Source organism: Heloderma suspectum, chromosome 6, assembly GCF_057233095.1.
Source record: "Heloderma suspectum isolate Gila_16-S chromosome 6, 16-S_ref, whole genome shotgun sequence".
In the NCBI taxonomy this organism is placed as follows: domain Eukaryota; kingdom Metazoa; phylum Chordata; class Lepidosauria; order Squamata; family Helodermatidae; genus Heloderma; species Heloderma suspectum.
The window spans coordinates 1,722,033-1,739,242 of NC_139463.1; the positions used below are offsets into that span (position 1 = coordinate 1,722,033).

At 52.4% G+C, this 17,210-nt stretch overlaps 1 protein-coding gene across 1 annotated transcript; it reads right to left on the reverse strand.

The window, feature by feature from the left end:
• Nucleotides 1-1,983: 1,983 nt before the first annotated feature.
• On the reverse strand, nt 1,984-11,075 carry LOC146340365 (uncharacterized). The gene is made up of 4 exons (XM_084807099.1): nt 10,914-11,075; nt 10,052-10,162; nt 8,758-9,767; nt 1,984-2,217 (listed from the first exon to the last, which is right to left on the reverse strand). The coding sequence occupies exons 1-4, from the start codon at nt 11,073-11,075 to the stop codon at nt 1,998-2,000; spliced, it is 1,503 nt and encodes a 500-aa protein (XP_084663225.1). The 3' UTR covers nt 1,984-1,997.
• Between the last annotated feature and the right edge of the window lie 6,135 nt (nt 11,076-17,210).

The following is a 17,210-nucleotide window of genomic DNA, read 5'->3' on the forward strand; positions in this document are numbered from 1 at the left end:
TCCGATGGCATCCTCCCATGGGAAGAGTTGGTATTACAACACTGAGAAAAACTCTTGTTTTCAATGCTTCCCACTGATGTTGTCAATACCATATGATGGCACAAGTGAAATCTTTCCTCAGTCAAACTGAAGAATGATGGTAAAACCATCCCATAATCCCCTGTGCTGTTTTCTGTATGGCAGAGTAAAGGGATCATGGACTCAGCAGAGAAAGGGTGGGTGGGTTGGTGGGGTTCACAGAGATAAACTCTCTGTACCACGGGGCTCCCTTTATCGGTTTTTCTTTTTAAAAGAAAGAATGGCCTGAAGTGTGTGGTGGGTCATATCAATCAGCTGCCTCAGAGGCCCAACCCAATTCTCAGCCAATTCCAAGCCTCCGACGACGACCGTGTCCCACTCTTGCAACAGCAGGTCTGGCAGCTTGAACACCGTGCCTTCACTGGGCAATGGCAATGCAGGGGGTGCTCATTTCAGCACCTGCCGCCCAGGCTCCAGCCTGAAGAACGTGGAGAAAGAGAAGGGTATCGCAGAATCCCTCTGAGTGAAAGGGAGCTTCACCGCGGGGCAGGTGCAACTGTGCTTGATGGCTCGATGCAAAAAGGATTTGCTGTGACAGCCTGCTTGAATGGAAGTACGTCCACTCCAAGGTGCCTGGCAGTTGATGAAGGATGACACAATCAACCAAGCGTGCACCGAGAAGAGACGGGATTACAACCCAAATCCCTCTCTCACAGAGCTGGCCTCCCCCTTGTCTTCCTGTGCATCTTCCAGGCAGGATAACTCAACCTTTAGCCTGGGAATTTTGTAAGTCTGACCTTGGGAGACACCTCCATTCAGTAAAATGCCAGCAGAATCCTTACCTTGCAGATCTTTGACATTCGGAATGAGTAACCCAACAGAGAGTAGGTTTGCCAGTGGTAATTGACAGCTGAATGGAGCCTCCCTGTTCTGAGGCAGTCTATCTTGCATCCCTAGAGGAGGAGGGCAAACAAGATAGGGCAGCCACAGCAATCATTCCCTGCCTGTGGGCTTCCAAGAGATCTTGCCCGGTGGTCCAAGACAGGGTGCAGGGCTAGATGTCTGGTGCTGCAAGGCTGCCGCCTGTCTTATATTCCAAACCAAGACTTTTTGTCGTCAGGGAGTACTTCCCACATCAGCATGCAAATCTGCTTAGGAATCCCTGAGCATCTGCCGTGGAGTGCTTGGCAAAGGGTTCTGGGGCACATTGTCTGCCCCGTGGGTGTGGGGGGGATGGAGCAGCCAGGCCTCTTGGGCCTCACCGTTGCTTTGCATGAACTGATCGAGTGCCTCAAAACACCCCATGGCTCCCTGCATTGCCTGCATAGAGAACCTTTCAGGGGGAGAAAGCTGCAGCCCCCCCGTCCCCTTCGCAGGGCAAGGGCTTTTCAGCTGCATGCCTGTCAGTGGCTTGATCATTTGGATTACAGCCTGCAGTAAGGAACGAGGTGATGGGACTGGGCGGTGGGGGGGGGATCTGATGGGGTTCCTTAAAAACTAACTAGAATGGGGGTGGGCAGCTACTGGCCTGCGGGATGCATGTTGCCCCCATGGGCTCTGTTTCCAGTCCCTGCTAGGTCCCCTGTGGCTGCCACCGGGTTGCCAGTGATGCTGCTGGGAAACTAGGCGTGTGCTCCTGGTGCACTCTGTTTCCCAGCAGAATCGCTGGCCATCTGGCCTCATGACCGCCTCCCGCACGGCCACTTCCAGTGGCAGTGCAGCCATTTCGGGCAGCAGGGGAGGCATGCAGCTCACGGTGGGTTCTGCGGGGGGGGGGGCAAGGTGGCTCCTCAAGCCACCAAGGTTGCCCACCCCTGAAGTAGAGTATGTTTAGTAAAGCACAAGTTCCAGATGGCTTAAGGGAATGAGCCTTAAAGGGAACACATTTTAGCCCCCCGCCCCTGCCGAGCTTGACCTGGCAAATGGTTCTTTCTGACCCCACTTATGGTCTATCAGTCAGGCCTTAAAGCATGAATTCTTTAAATCAGGGTACAGAAAAGACTCAGAGAAAAGCGAACATTTCCAGAGAAACATCCATGCTGTGTTTTCCCAGAAACCAGGACTGGGTTCGTCCCTCCTCCGCCATCCTTTCGAGAGACATCTGAATGGCCACAGGGCTGGAGGGTCATTTGCATGCATGGCTCTCGCCTCCTTTCCTGGAAGCATCTTTGATGTGCACCGACGTCTCTGTCCGTGGTGCTGAAAGAATAAGTGATGGATATATTTATGCTTCCATCCAGCAGCTTGTATCGAAGCAGACACTTTAATCTATCCAACAACAACTCAAGGATTAAAAAGTTGCTGGCAAATCAGAGACCCAAATTGGTACGAGAGAGTTGCTTGTCAGTTGGCAAATCGTGTTATAAAGCTGGCTCGGCGCGGTCTCCATCAGGGGGTTGGGTGGACCTTGCCGCAACTTTCCCAGCGCCCCCTCCCCACCGTCTGTTGTGTATTCTAGGCAAACGCTCAACATCATTTCCCTCAACTGCACCCATTCATAAGCTATTTCATACTGAGCAACTAGGATCACGCAGCGGGATGCTGCGGTCGGGGGTGCTCGTGCTCGCTCTTTTGCACCCCCTCCTCTTCTCTGTGTCTTTTGGAGTTTGTCGTCTTCAGAGCTGAAGCCTCTAGAATAGGCCTTCCAGTCAGGGGCCTGTCATCTGTTTGTTTTTTGGCAGGCAGTGGGTGCTTACTGTGTGCGCCATCTCTGCTTGGGTTTGGGGGGTGGGCTGTAACCCAATGAGATCCCCCGTTTCACTTTAGTACAGAATCCTGCAGAGATGTCTGCATGCATCAAAGGAAGCACGAATCCTTCCTGGCACCGAGAAGATCCATGGCCACAGGATGTTGTGAAGACTACTTGTATCAAGGGCTTTACAAAAGACAGATTAGCGGACCACATGGATGATGGAGGAGAGGCCCACAGCTGGCTACTAGCCATGAGAAGCCTAAAGTCCAGCACCTGTTCTTCCAGGAGCCAACTACTACCCCCAGGGAGGGCCATGACTGCTTGAGCCACTCTGAGGCATCTGACTAACCACCAAATGGTGGCCAAAGTGCTCAAACTGGCAAGCTGTTGTTTTAGCCAAGCAGGTATGAGACTTTGCTCTGTATTCCCTCTAGCCAGGTTGCATTTGGAGGACTGTGTCCACTCCTGGGCAGCACATTTTATGAAGGGCATTGATAAACTGGCACTTGGGCTGAGTAGGGTGACCAAGACGCTGAGTGGTCTGGGAAACAAAGTCCTATGAAGAATGGTTGAAAGAGCTGGGCATGTTTAGCCTGGAGAACATGAGATGAAGGGGAGACAGGATAGCTGCCTTCAAATATCTGAAGGGCTATTGTGCAGAACATAGAGCAGGCTTCTCCTCTATTGCTCCAGTGGTCAGGACTAGCACCAATGGGTGGAAAGGGCAGGGAGGCATATTTCGCCTAAACATTTAGAGAAACTTGTATCCGGCCTTGAGCAGGGAGGTCGACTGGATGAGTGGCTCAGACAGGGCTTTTCCGTTGTGGACTTTTCTCCCCAGAGATATTTGTTGTTGCTTCGCTCTTCCAGCTTTTAAAAAGCAAATGGAAGAATATTTTTTAATATAAGTGCAAGCTTTCCTTGAGCTGTGGAAAATAACTGGGTTTTAGTTGTCTTTGATATGTTTTAAGATTTATTGCTCTTTTAAGACCAACACTTTAATTGTTTGAACTTGTTTTATTTACTAAACTGCCTGGCAGGATATAAACGTTTGAAATAAAGGAAGCAAACAGGTGCTTAGGGCATTTTTGCAGAGCTATTGGAATTGTGCAGATAAGATACCAGAAACAGTGTGTTTGTTGACCACAGTTTACAAGGGTCCTGGAGCTCCATGGCAGAGAACATCTTTTGCAGACCTGAAGCCTCAGGTGCCATTTTCGGCAGCTGCTGATTGCAAGGAAAAGAGTTGGGGAAGTTCTCTGGCTATGATCCCAAGGAGCTACTTCCACTTAGGATAAACCCAGTAGGCAAGAGGAAGATTTGGTCTAACTTGGGGAAAGATGGCTCCTTATATCAAGCTGCCATGTATTTGCCGACGCTGAGGTCTTGCTGCTCTGTGCCACGACCCAGAGACACTCCTCAATCTAATTAATTTACCTCTGGAAGTGATTTGAAAATGATTTGCTGAAGGTCACCTCAGGCCAGCAGTAAAACCCAGAATAGGAACCTTATCTTGTTAAATAAAGATTACTGATCTAGCCACTCAACCCCACTACCCTCATGATGCAATTGTCTTTGCTCCAGGACCTGAGTGTCACTTCTTAGCAGCAACCAGGGACACCTGCCACACTAGCTGTTGCTGCTGGCATCACTTTCTCCTTGCCACCGAATGCAATTTTTATTTACCAGAATGTTTGTTTTTCAAACAAAGTAATTACTAATTAATTGGCGAGGAACTTGATTTCTAATCCCTATGCTCCTGTGAGGCAAATCTGGCCATTTTTTGTGGCTCTGTGTTTGTGGGCATGTGTGCGCGTGTGTCTGTGTACGAGGCCCGCATTTTATGACTACACCATCTGGCTCTTTGAAAATAATTAGCAGGTATCCAGGGCAGGGAGCAGGTAATTGCTGATGGGCAGTTTGCAATTTTGCTGCATATGTTCCTGGAACTCATAGATACTCTAAGGCAACTGGAGGAAGGAAGGAGACACATGGTCTGCTGTTAAGAAATAAGCCAGGCAAAAGAGACTCCTGGAGTGAATCCAGCCCCATTGGGGTGATAAGAGATGGTGGGTGGGGAGAGTTGGGAAACACACTGGTGGCAGTCAAAGAGAGGCAGATACAGATGACCGATACTGCCTTCCAATCTCCTGCATTGCTGCTTCACTTGTAAGGCTCACCTTGCCTGTTCTGCCATTGCTATCTGGAACCTCCACTCACCATCTCTATTAATTTCCTACCTCTAATTTATCCTATATATCAGTCTTGACTGCCAAATACAGGATCATGGAGCCACTGTGCAGGGAGCATGGCATTTCAGTACAGCCCCTTGCACAGTGGTGCTACTACAGGAACAGCAGAATGGGTGGTTGGATTGGATTTGGGACAGATTTTCTTGTGGCAATATCAAGGGAGTGTAGAGGTTTGCTTAACAGACCTTGTGATCTTTCTGCCCCAGTGGATGTACAGCTATCTACATCCTATAAAGACCAATTTTACCCTAGGATTCAGATACTTAATTGGTGAATTGATAAATTGGTGAATCAGTTAAAAGCATTTTGATCTACTAAGTGCAGCAGATTTTCTTTAAATATATGTACATATTTAAAACATACGTGTCATTAGCAAAGTCATGCATGGCGACTGCCATTTTAGATGAGGCATACATGCCTTCTTCTTTTGCACAGAAGCCAGAATGCCTCTTCTAAGGTGATGCCTCCTGCAGCATGCACAGACATCTTCTAAAAACTAAGGATGTGTATTTCTTGCTTCAGCACTATGTTTTACTTGTAGAAAATGTAATACATTAATTAAAACTCATAATTATCATTCAACTAAGAGTTCTTTACTCAGGTGACAGTTCTAATTTACACATCTGATACCTTTGCACTTGCAAAGGTGCACCCTGATTGGCAAGTTGGGAAGCAGGCACAGAGGACAAGTAAGTTTCCACTTGTATCAGGCATGGTGTGTATGTGCATGTCTGGTTACAACCCCCCTGTGTGTTCTTGGGCAGGGATGGGCAGACTTTAGGCTTGCAGGATCTACTCTGTTTTTCCTCTAGAACTCCGAGGCCCACGAACTGGAGCTAGGTGCAAAATAATTGGTCAAGAACACAGACACAGCATTACAGGACAAGGTGCATCTGAGCACATGCTCAGCCCAGGAATATATTTTCAGCACCAAAACTGGAGCTTGCACAGGAACCGTTTTACTCACACCTCTACTCTTATTACTGCCAAGATTTCTTGATTTCAGCAGCTAAACCAAGGAGGAAAAATGGCTTTTTGGTGTTGCCGTTGTTAAGGCATGTGTAGTCAGAAACCCTTGGAGATCTGCTGTAAATCACCTGGAGGACTCCAGGTAGAGCTTCTGAGCTTGGAGAATGGACTACAAATGTTCCCAAGTGCCAATTGGCCCTGGCCAAGTAGATGCCTGGAGGTGCCTCTCAGCAGGTCTGGGGCACCTTTTCCACCACTGGTGAGGAGCCTCCAGCTTTCATGGAGGCTCACACGGGGAGAGAGAAAGAGAGGCAGAAAGCAAGGCCAGCCCTTTTGTACTGGTGCAGCTGAAGTTTCAGGAGACTGAAAGGCAAGATGTGAAGAAACACACCCCATTGGCAAAATCTTACTCTTGTCTGTTTTACAGGTCAGCGGCTTGATGCCTTTTTAAGCGGAGCGGCTCCCTTGGGTAGATGCCCTTCTGCCAGTGTGGTGTTAGAGTGAAACTCAACTGCCAGGGACCTTATTTACATGAGCTGCTTCTGCTGTTAAGCCTGTGTCCCACAGCCCCTGGTTGCCAAGGAAACAAAAGCTGGGATGGCAGCTCCACAGCTCAGCTCTTTGTGGGAGCAGCAGGGCTTGTCAGTGCCAGCTGGAGGGGGGTGGAGGCAGGGTCCACCTTGGGCCCATTTATCTGTGTAAAGGGCAGGGGGCCCCCCTGCCAAGAGAAGAGCTCTGCCGATTGGGCAAACACCACTGGAGACCCAATTCCTGTTGTTAATGGCAATGGCTGCAACTGCAGAGTGCAGGGAGCCAGCCAGGAATTCAAGCACACTGCCAGGAAGAGTCAGCGACTTTCCTTATTCAGGCAAAGGACGGACCAGTTTGGCCTCAGAGGATCACTCAGAGATCTTCCTCGCTTGGCTCTGAGGTAGGGATGTATGATGTTCTGGGGCATCCACGGTGGGGGGGAGGCGATCTGTCCCTCCCCCTGGAATCCTCCCTGGCCGGCTCCACAGCGAGTCCATGGAGCCACTGGCTGGGGCCGCCCGCAGCCGGACCTCCATCCGCTGCCGGGCTGTGGCTGCAAATGGTGGCTGCCATAGCAGCCGCCATTTGCATCCCTGCGTTAGCCGTGATAGGCTACCTATATATTTACATAGCCTATCACAGCAAAGAGCAGGGACACAGATGGCGTCCGCTACGCCATTTGCTTCCCTGCTCTTTTCGTGATAGGCTATGTAATTATATACGTAGCCTATCACGGCTAATGCAGGGATGCAAATGGCGGGCGCTACGCCATTTGTGGCCCTGCGTTAGCTGTGATAGGCTACGTATATATTTACGTAGCTTATCACGAAAAGAGCAGGGATGCAAATGGTGTAGCAGATGCCACTTGCGTCCTTGCTCTTTGCCGTGATAGGCTACGTAAATACTTACGTAGCCTATCGCGGCTAAAGTAGCGAGGGGAATGGTGGCCGCAGACTGGGGCCACCATTTGTGGCCGCAGATGGCCTACAACAGGTAGGATCCGTCCCGGGGAAGTTTCGCAAGGTGGCGGGGGGGATTGCTCCGTTCCGCCATCGACTCGGGGGGGGGGGATTCTAAAGAATCCGGCCTCCCTGGAGTCCGTGGCGGAATTCTCTAACATCCCTACTCTGAGGTCTCCAGCTCCAGAAGCTTCCATGGCAGTCCTGCTCCTTTGCACCAGTTGTAGGCCTACTGGAGGAGAAGGCGCTCTGCAGCAGGATGCCTGTTGGAGACAAATGGCAGAAGACAGCATTGTCTCCATCATCTACTTGGATCCGGTTGGCCACCGAGGAGAAGAAGATGCTGAACTAGAGGCCCTGCCTTGGCCTGATCCAGCAGGGCTTGTTTTGTGATGCAAATGCAAAAGACCTGGTTTCCTGTCCTGGAGTGAGTCATGCCCTAATTGAGGCAAGAGACCCACACACGTGGGAAACATGGGTCATGGAACAGTGGACTGGGGCCTCCCTATGCGGACTGGGAGTGCCAGGTGCTGGGGGTGAACGGGGGCGGGGGCTTGGGGTTGGTTGGCTTCTGCCGCTATGGAAACAGCAAAGGCAGGACTGGGTGGGCCCTTGGGGTCTGGCCCAGCAGCTGGCCCAGGGCTCTTCATCCATCCCCTTCAGCCACCCCACTGGAGGCTCCCTCCCTCCCTCTCCCCCCAGAGGGGCTTGCTCTCCATGCCCACTTGAGCTCACCTGACACCACATGCTGAGGAGGGGCTGCAGCTGGCCCTCACTCATGTGTGGGTCACCCTCTCCCACGCCCTTTTCAAAAGAAACAGGCCCCCTCCGAGGGATGTGCCTGATCTTGTCTGATCTCGGAAGCTAAGCAGGGTCCGCCCTGGTTAGTATTTGGATGGGTGACTGCCTGGGAATCGGGCGTCCTGAACTGAGCAGGGGGCTGGACTCGATGGCCTTGTAGGCCCCTCCCAACCCTATGATTCTATGTCTTTGAGGACCAGTGTGCTGTGAGGCAGTGGAAAGATGGCTGTGTTTGGACCCTGAAGGCCTGGCTTCAAACCTCCGGTCAGCCTTAAAACGTAGCAGGGGGCCCTGGACTAAGTATCCCTGGCCTACCTCTCAGGGTTGTTGTCAGGAAAACTGGGGTAACCCGATGACCACTGCCCCGAGTTCCGCTGGAGGAAGGGGAGGGGTGTAACTGCACTAACAACGGGACGCGCCCTGCCTGGAAGGGATCCGCGCTTAGGGCCGCTGTCTCGCGAACTCCCGCCTCCTGCCCTGTCCCGGGGAGCCCGCATGTTCCCGGCCCGGCTCGCTGCCGCACACCGCTACGCACCGCAGGCCCGTCCCCTGCCGCGCCCAGCGCTTTCCCGGCGGGCGGCACGAGATCCTCGCTCCGGTCAGAGCTGCCTCAGAAGGGGGCCCCACGGCGTTCAGCCGGCCGCGCTCCCGGGGCAGCGCGCGCAGGACCGCAGCCCTGGGCATCTGTTCTGCCTCGCAGCTACGCGGCGCCAAGGGATGGCCGGGAAAGCCGCATCCGCAGCTCCAGGGCCCGCGGCGGCTCCGCACAGAGGCGCCGGCCCGGGGAAGGCTGCCGGCGACCCGCGCCGCCCAGGCGGGGCCGCGCGCAGGCGGGGCTCCGTCTCCTGCTGGCGGCGGAGGCGCTCCGGGCGCCGGAGAGGCCTCCCGCGCGCTGCCGGCCGCCGCCGCCCTCCTCGCCCCGCCCCGCCCCGCCCGGGACTGCGCGGAGCCCCGCCGGGCGGCGGCGGGGAGGCGCGGCGCGGCGCCGCCTGCTGGCCCTCGGGGCGCTGCGGGGAGCAGGGCCGCCCTGCCGCGGGGCTCGCGGGCTGGGGCGCCGCGCGCCTGCCCTGCCCCGCAGCTGCGATGGGGCCCCGAGAGCCGCCGCGCCCGCCGCGTGAGGCCCGGGCGGGGTCTCTCGCCCGCAGCAGCGCCCGCGCAGGCGGCGAGGAGGAGCCGACGGAGCGCCTGGCGGCGGCGGCGCGGCGCTCTGCCCCCGCTGGGCGCCGAGGTCTGCCGGGAAGCGGCTGCCTCCTTGGGGGCTGGCCGGAGCGCCCCCGGGGCCGCCCCGTGCGGGGCGGGAGCGCGGCGCGGGGGCGTGCGGGCAGGAGGCGCAGCCGCAGCCCCGCCGCCGGCGCGCCGCCTTTCCCGGCCGCCGGAGCCGAGCTGGGCCCGCGAGGCAGAGCGAGCCCCATCCCGCCCAGCCGCGGGTCGCCCGCAGCACGGCGCGCAGAGTGCAGGAGCAGCCGGGATGGCGGCGGCCGGAGCCCACGTGCCCCGGCCTGCCGCCGTCGCGCCCAAAGGAGCCGGCGGCCGGGAGACCGGCCCCTTGGGGAGGGCTGGGGAAGGGGCGCCCCGGGCTGCCCTTCAGAAGGGCGGGCGCAGTCCCGCTAAGCTTTGGGATGGCTCAGGCGACAGGGCCACACCACCGGAGGCTTCCCCCGCCGCGCCGCCCAGAGACGCCCCAGCGCTGCGTCCAGCCGAGTGCTTTGTCTGGCATCACTCCCATAATCCATACGTGTGGGATCCGCAAGGACAGGTCCCGCCGCAGCCATTTGGGCTAGCAACTCGGGGGGGGGGGGCTCCCCTGATAAATGTGCAGCTTGGCTCACTTGCATAAGGAATTTCAAGCGAGCGGATCGCCACGTCCGGTCTCTAAAGAGCACCTGCCCTGAGCAATAGCAATAGGCTCTCCCCGCCTCTTTGGTGGCAGCGCTGTCAATCTCCCAATGGACAATAAATTCAGATAAGAATTTATTAAGAACCCCTTAATAAAGACATGCCAGAGCAAAGCAGAGTAATGTGAAGGCACGCAATGCCAAGGGGGGGAAAGGATTCCTTTCTCTCTCCCCCCGCCCTCTCTCCAGCCTTTGCTTCCTTTTATTGTATCCATCCCCTCTTCTCTGAACATCCCCCCCCCCCAAAATACAATAGTGCCAAAGAGGCTGATGAATTATTCCAATAGTCTTTCTGGAAAGAAAACACACATCATATATATCTTTGACAAGTTATTATTCTCTAATCGGAATATGGGCGCATCCAGCAACAGCGTAGCACACCCTTGCCATAGGTTTCTGCAGCAGGGCGAGGAAATGTGGCCGGCTCTCTGGCACTGTGAGGCACAGCGGAGCTCCCAGGCCGTCAGGGCTCCTCTTTGCCAGCACTAGGATACGTGCCCTGAAGTGGTGCAGGGCAGGAGGGGCAGGAGGCGTACAGGGGAGGGGTGTGGCAGCGGGAAGAGGCCAAACACACCACCACAAGGATAAACGTGCACCTTGGCATTTGGGCTGCTCCATGCATGCCATGGGGCAGTTAAGCCTCTTGCAGTGTGAAGCCTGAAGCTATACAGGTTGCATTGATCTGTGTGAGATGGACTGTGCCTTCCACATATAAGTACATGAGACATGCTGGGTCAGACCAAAAGGCCTCCCTAGCAGCACTGTGTTCACACACCAGCTAGCCAGGTGCCCCTACGGGACGCCCAGAAGCAGGGCAGAAGCGCAAGGCGCCCTCCTGATCCTGTTCCCCGGCAGCTGGCATCCCAAGGCATGCTGCCATCGTGAGGAGTGGCCCGCGGATGGCCTTCTCTGTGTATTTGTTGAATCCCCGCAGGAAGCTGTCCAAGTTGGCAGCCATCACAACCACTTGTGGAAGCAAATCCCATAGTTTAACTATGTGCTGTGTGAAGATGTCCTTCCTTTTGTCTGTCTGGAATTTCCCACCATTGAGCTTCATGGGAGGATCCCTTTGGGGTTGTAGTATTAGGAGAAAGGGAGAAAAGCTTCTCCACGAGCAATGCATGCTTTTATTCATCTCTGTCACGTCCTCTCTTACTCCCCCTTTTTCTAAGCTATGCAGTTCCCAAATGTTGTAACCTTTCCTCATAAGGGAGTTGCTCCAGCCCCTTGGTTGGTTTGGCTGCCCTTTCCCTCATGGGGCAAGTACAGCTGGTCACTTGTCCGGTGCACAAATACAAGGCAGCCTTAAATGGGGTTGTTCTATTTGCTACCCACCAAGATTGGTATTTGCCCCACAGCTGATGCAAAGAGATCCACGATTCAACGTGATCCGAGAGTTTGAATAATTTATTTGGAGTTTGTGGTGTCTTCTTGGCAGCGGAGGCTGGTGGCTCCAATGTCAGTGGGGCAGTGAATCCGTTCCGGGTTTCAATCAGAACCACTCAGAACTCTCAAGGAGCTCTCCAAGGTGTGAAGCCGCCACTGCTTCTTGGATTGGGGTTGTGGTCCAGAAAGAAAGGAAGAGCACTCGCGGCTTGGTCTCTTCATTGTGGGCCATTGCACTTGTGTGTCCCTAGTCTCTGATCCCACAAACAAAAAGCGAAACCCAAATACTGGTTTTGATCACCAACATGGAATCGAAGCTCTGTTCTACCCACAGGGCATGCGTGGGGGGAAAGGAGGCAGCAGGCGGGGCAGAAGGCAACCTTCCATCCCTCTGCACATAGAAGAATGGCTAAAAGTGCATGGAGCGGTCACCACCACTAATCCACATACCCCAGGGGTTTCACCTACAAGCTTCGTCAACTTTCCTGTGATGTTCACAGGGGTGAGGCGATCAGCGTGGACCATTTGCCTGTTTCTGTGCCAAACAGGACCAGGCAGGCTTTCTCTCTGCCTGGAGAGGGGTGGTGGTGGTCTGTGCGGTGTCCAATTGCCCCCATGGGCAAGGCAACAAAGCGGGGAGGTTTTGATGAAAATTGGTGCACAAATCACTGAGCAAACCGTTCTATCCCCCCGCCCCCTCGACATGACATCCCCAGATTTTGAAATGAGGCTCAGCGGGAGGCCAACCTTGCATGGACTTGGACAAGCCTGCCCGGTTCACACCAGGAACGCCTCCTTATGCAGTCCTCATACTTCAGGGGATAGCATGGCAAACGGAACAAGCTGAGCTCTCATGCTGTTTCTCAGATAATGCACTTCTGTCCTGATCCGTGCTCCCAGAACCCCACCTGTTCAGGACCCGCTAACAGCCCTCAGTCCTGGTTTACAATTTGCCAGTGTGCCCACCCATTTCAAATTCACCCCTGCTCTTCCCAGTCCTTGGACACTTGCCCTACATTCCTGAATGCTCCTGATACACAATTCCATCGATGTCCCTCAGCAACTGTGCAGGAAGTGCTATGCATGCACACACTGCTGGAATTGGTATAGTTTTGGTCTTTGAGGGGCGGGGGTGTCTCAGGAATAGCCTAGGGATTTTATGGAGTATGTGAAAACAGAGTTCTGGGTCCAAAGGGTGCCACATCTTTTTGTCTGTGTAAAGCAGTAGCGTGTTGTCCAGAAGGGAGAATTCTGCATGTGCTGCTTCTCATTGCTGGAGAAATCTCTCCAACATTTCTTCTCGGTCTCGTTTAAGGGTGGAACCCTCTCAAGGTGGCATGCAAGGTGAAAAGCACACAAAGTGGATACAACAAAATCTGTAAAAACAGAGATTGCCAGTTAAAATCAACGCAAACAAAACTTGCCAATAAAGACCAACGGTGACACTGCGTGATTTTATTTTTCCTATTTTTCTTCAAGTTGTCTTTCTAATATCTCCTTATATCTACATATATTTCCCTTCAATATTTAAGTATATATCTTATATTATTGCTTTTATTAATTTCTCTTATTTCTTAAATCCACCTTTACTTGATTTTTGTCCACAAAGATTGCTTCTCTCTATAACTTCTCTTTCTGCTCCTAGTAGATAACCTTGTAGACTTCAGGTGCCACAGTGTACTCTTGCTTTCTTTGCAATGTAACAAATGTGGTGTGAAAAGAAATAGAATGCAAAGTTTGACTCTGAATACAAGCCTGAATTGTAAACATCCTGAAATGTATTCTGTAACCCCAAACATTTAAGTGTCCATTGAGCACACTATGAAATGTAGAAAGGTCAACATTCTAAACCAGTCCATGTCATGTGGATTGCCCAGATCAGGAAGGGGAGGTGTTATAAATGGAGAATGAATGGTTTTATTGCAGGACGGCCAGGTGAGGGTGCTTTGCCAAAGTATCAGTTACAGAAGATGGAAATGGGCCAATAAAAGAGGAGGACAGCCCAAGATGAGCACAGAAACGACCTTGAGAAATGTTGGCAAGTTGGAAGGAGATGTCAGTCTGTCTTCAACAAACGTCAATCCTGGAAATTGGGAACATGATGTATTATCAACAAAGAACATAATGAACCCCTCTCTGATCTCATGAGCCCCAACGAGGGAAAAGGGTATAAAACCCCTGAAGCTGCCATTGTTCAGGAGGGGCGTGGTTGCATCTGGATCGTTTGTATGTGCACATACCAACAGTACCCTCAATCTATGGGACATGTATTAAGTGCTCTGGCCAAGTACTTGATAGCGTGTGGTGAGTATGTGTTGGGTAAAATTCAGGGAAAGGATTTTACTGTCCGGGGCTTAGATAAGGCAGTTATCTTTGTTCTGTCACGCTTAACTGTTTGGGTTTAGGATATAACACAGCAGGCTTGGGTCTGGCTGACACTGAATTACCGTTGCCTCAGTGGGCCATTTGCAGCGTGGACCGATCTGGAGCTGAGCAACAAACAGGGGCTAACTGTATATTTAGTAATTTAATGCACCACATTTGGGTAACTAAGTTCCTACCTAAGAGGCGCGCAACCTCTTAAGCCTCAGAGAAGGGCACATCTTCTTGAGGATTGTTAGTTTTGGGCTCTTATCTAAGAGGCGTTCAACCTCTTGAGCTTCAGAGAGCCTGAACCTCTTTGAGATTTCTTTGTAATTAAGCTTGTACCTAGGAGGCGTGCAACCTCTTAAGCTTCAGAGAGCGTGCAACTCTCTGGGGAGGTTCTACTTTTGCTTATTCCTTTTATTTCAATAAATCTCCTTTTCTTTCATCTGCATCTTGTGTGTGTGTTCTTCTCCACCTCATCAGATCCCAAACCTCTCAGCCTGATCAACTGAGTGGTCCTGGGTAAATTTAAATCCATATTTCACAACGGCTCAGACTTGAAAAAAGGCCAGCAAAAAAAGATGGGTCTTCAGAGCTTCCCTGAAGACCTGCAAAGTCAGGGCCTGAGCAACCCCCGAGGGACGTTGATTCCTGAGCTCTGGGGCCACCACTGAGATGGGCCTCTCCCTTGCACTCCCTTCAGTGGCAGGCAGGTGAGAAGAGCCTCTGCTGCTGACCTTGGAGTGTGGGCAGCTGCGGTGGGAGAAGGCAGCCCATCAAACAGGTTGAAACGAACACGTTAAACTGGGCTCAGAAACGTGCTGGCAACCAATGCAGCTGGCACAGTATTGGCGTTGCATGAGCTGACCGCCCATCCCCACCAATATCTGGGTGGCCTTATTCTGCACCCACTGAAGTTTCTGAACCGTCTTCGAAGGCAGCCCCGCACACAACACGTCACAATAGTCCAGCTTGGATGTCACCAGAGCATGAATGCCGAAGGCAAGATCCTCCCCTCCAGATAGGGCTGCGACTGGCATACCAGTGTAAGCTGGTAAAAAGTACTCCTGGCCATCACGGCCACCTGAGCCTCCCTAGTTAGCATCAAGTCCAGGAGCACACCCAGACTGTGCACTTGATCCTTCAGGGGCAGTGCATCTCCATCTGGGACCAGATGTGATCTTCTCTCCAGATTGTTTAGTTCCCCTACCCACAGTACTTCCACCTTGTCTGGATTAAGCCTCAGCTTGTTTGGCCTCATCCATCCCCAAACCACCCCCAGGTATCAGTTCAGGAGTTCAACAGCTTCCCTGAAATCATTAGCTGGAAATGAGAGGCGGAGTTGAGAATTATCGGGATACGGGTGGCACTGCAGCCCATACCTCTGAAGGACTCCCCCATGGCGTCATGTAGTTGTTGAGAAGCACAGGGACAAGGTGGAGCCTTGTGACACCCAAGCACCACCTTTTGGGCCCGTTCATCCAGGAAGGATCAGAATCACTGCAACACTACTGCTTGTGCCCAGCCTGTATAAACGACCCAGGAGGGTTTCATGGTCAATCAAAAGCCGCTCAGAGTTCCAGGAGAACCAGCAGGGTCATGCTCCCCACATCCATTCACCAGCATAAGTTATCTACCAAGGTGACCAAGTATGTTTCTGGACCAAAACCGGGTTTGAACCCAGACTAGAATGGATCCAAATGGTCAGCATCTTCCAACACTACCTGCAGTTGAGAAGCCTCTGTACCCACCAACAACTTGCAGAAGAATGGGAAGTTTGACACTGGGCAGTAATTATCAGAAGCCAATGGAACTAAGCTAGGTTTCTTCAGGAGCAGCCTCATCGCTGCTTCCTTTGAGCTAGCAGGGACCACCCCTTCCCTCAAGGAGGCATTAATCACCTCCAAGGTCCAGGAGTCCCATCCAGCTCTGGCTGCTTTCACAAGCCAGGATGAGCAGGGGTCCAGTGAGCAAGTTGTGGTGTCAGTCCTCCAAGCAGTTTGTTCACATCCCCAGGCTGAGCAACGGGGAAAAAGTCTCACATGGTAAAATCATGTCTTCAGTACGATTCTTAAAGGCACAGCGCTTTGCATGTTGGTTTGTTATTGTATTATTGGGATGTTTTAACCAACCTTACAGTTTGTGTGACACCTAGGGAATTTGTTTTAAAAGGAGCCTAATAATTAAATGTAGATATTTATTTATTAAATTTATTAATCGCCCACCTGGCTGGTCACCCAGCCACTCTGGGCGATGTACAACAATAAAAACAGTTTATACAATAAAATTCAACATTAAAAACATCACATGTCTAAAATTACCCTAGCCCACCCCAAATGCCTGCCTGAACAACCATGTTTTTAATGCATGGCAGAAGCTCATTAAAGAGGGGGCATGGTGGAGTTCCCTAGGGAGGGAGTTCCACAGAGTGGAGGCCACCACAGAGAAGGCCCTCTCCCTCATCCTCACCAGCCTAGCTGTCCTAGCTGATGAGACAGAGAGAAGGCCATCTGAGGCTGATCTTGTTGAGCAGCCTATCTGGTGTTGCTGGAGGTGCTCCTTGAGATAGGCTGGGCCAGAACCGTATAGAGTTTTAAAGGTCAAAACCAACACCTTGAATTTGGCCCGGAAAACAACTGGTAGCCAGTGCAACTTCTTCAGCACCGGAGTGATGTGATCTTGCCGGTGGCTGCCTTTAACCAGGCGAGCCACCGCATTCTGTACCAGCTGCAGCTTCCGAACCGTCTTCAAGGGTAACCCCACGTAGAGCGCATTACAGTAGTCTAAATGAGAGGAGACCAGGGCATGTACTACCGATGAGAGCAAATGGTCAGGAAGGAAGGGGCGCAGCCGCCATATCAGATGGAGTTGGTACAGCGCTGTCCGGCTCACAGCTGACACCTGAGCCTCCATGGACAGCTGGGAGTCTAAGATGACCCCCAAGCTGCGGACCTGGTCTTTCAAGGGTAACCATACCCCATTCAATACTAGGTCAACATCCCCCAGCCTCCTCTTGTCTCCCACCAAAAGTACCTCGGTCTTGTCAGGATTCAGCTTCAGCTTATTCCTCCCCATCTAGCCACTCACCGTCTCCAGACATTTGGACAGGGATTCTACGGCAAACCTTGGTGAAGACTTGAATGAGAGGTAGAGCTGCGTGTCATCCAGATATGTATGTATAATGTGGAGAGGATCATTTAATTACCTTGGGTACCTTGGAGGAAAAAAGGCAGGATATGAATACCATATTTTAAAACAAAACAAAACAAAACAAAAAAGTATGCCTCTGTTGTTTCTTTGGCCATAATGCCAGCTAAGCAGTTCTGAAAATGGTTTAAAT

What these genes read in the sequence shown, in the direction of transcription:
- LOC146340365 (XM_084807099.1), bottom strand. Translation starts at nt 11,075, where the DNA reads ATGGCTGCCAACTTGGACAGCTTCCTGCGGGGATTCAACAAATACACA. An exon ending in GCCCTGCTTCTGGGCGTCCC is followed by an intron (nt 10,163 to 10,913) that starts GTAGGGGCACCT and finishes GTCCATTGGGAG; the next exon opens with ATTGACAGCGCTGCCACCAA. An exon ending in CGGCAGGGGACGGGCCTGCG is followed by an intron (nt 2,218 to 8,757) that starts GTGCGTAGCGGT and finishes TTATTCTTTCAG; the next exon opens with CACCACGGACAGAGACGTCG.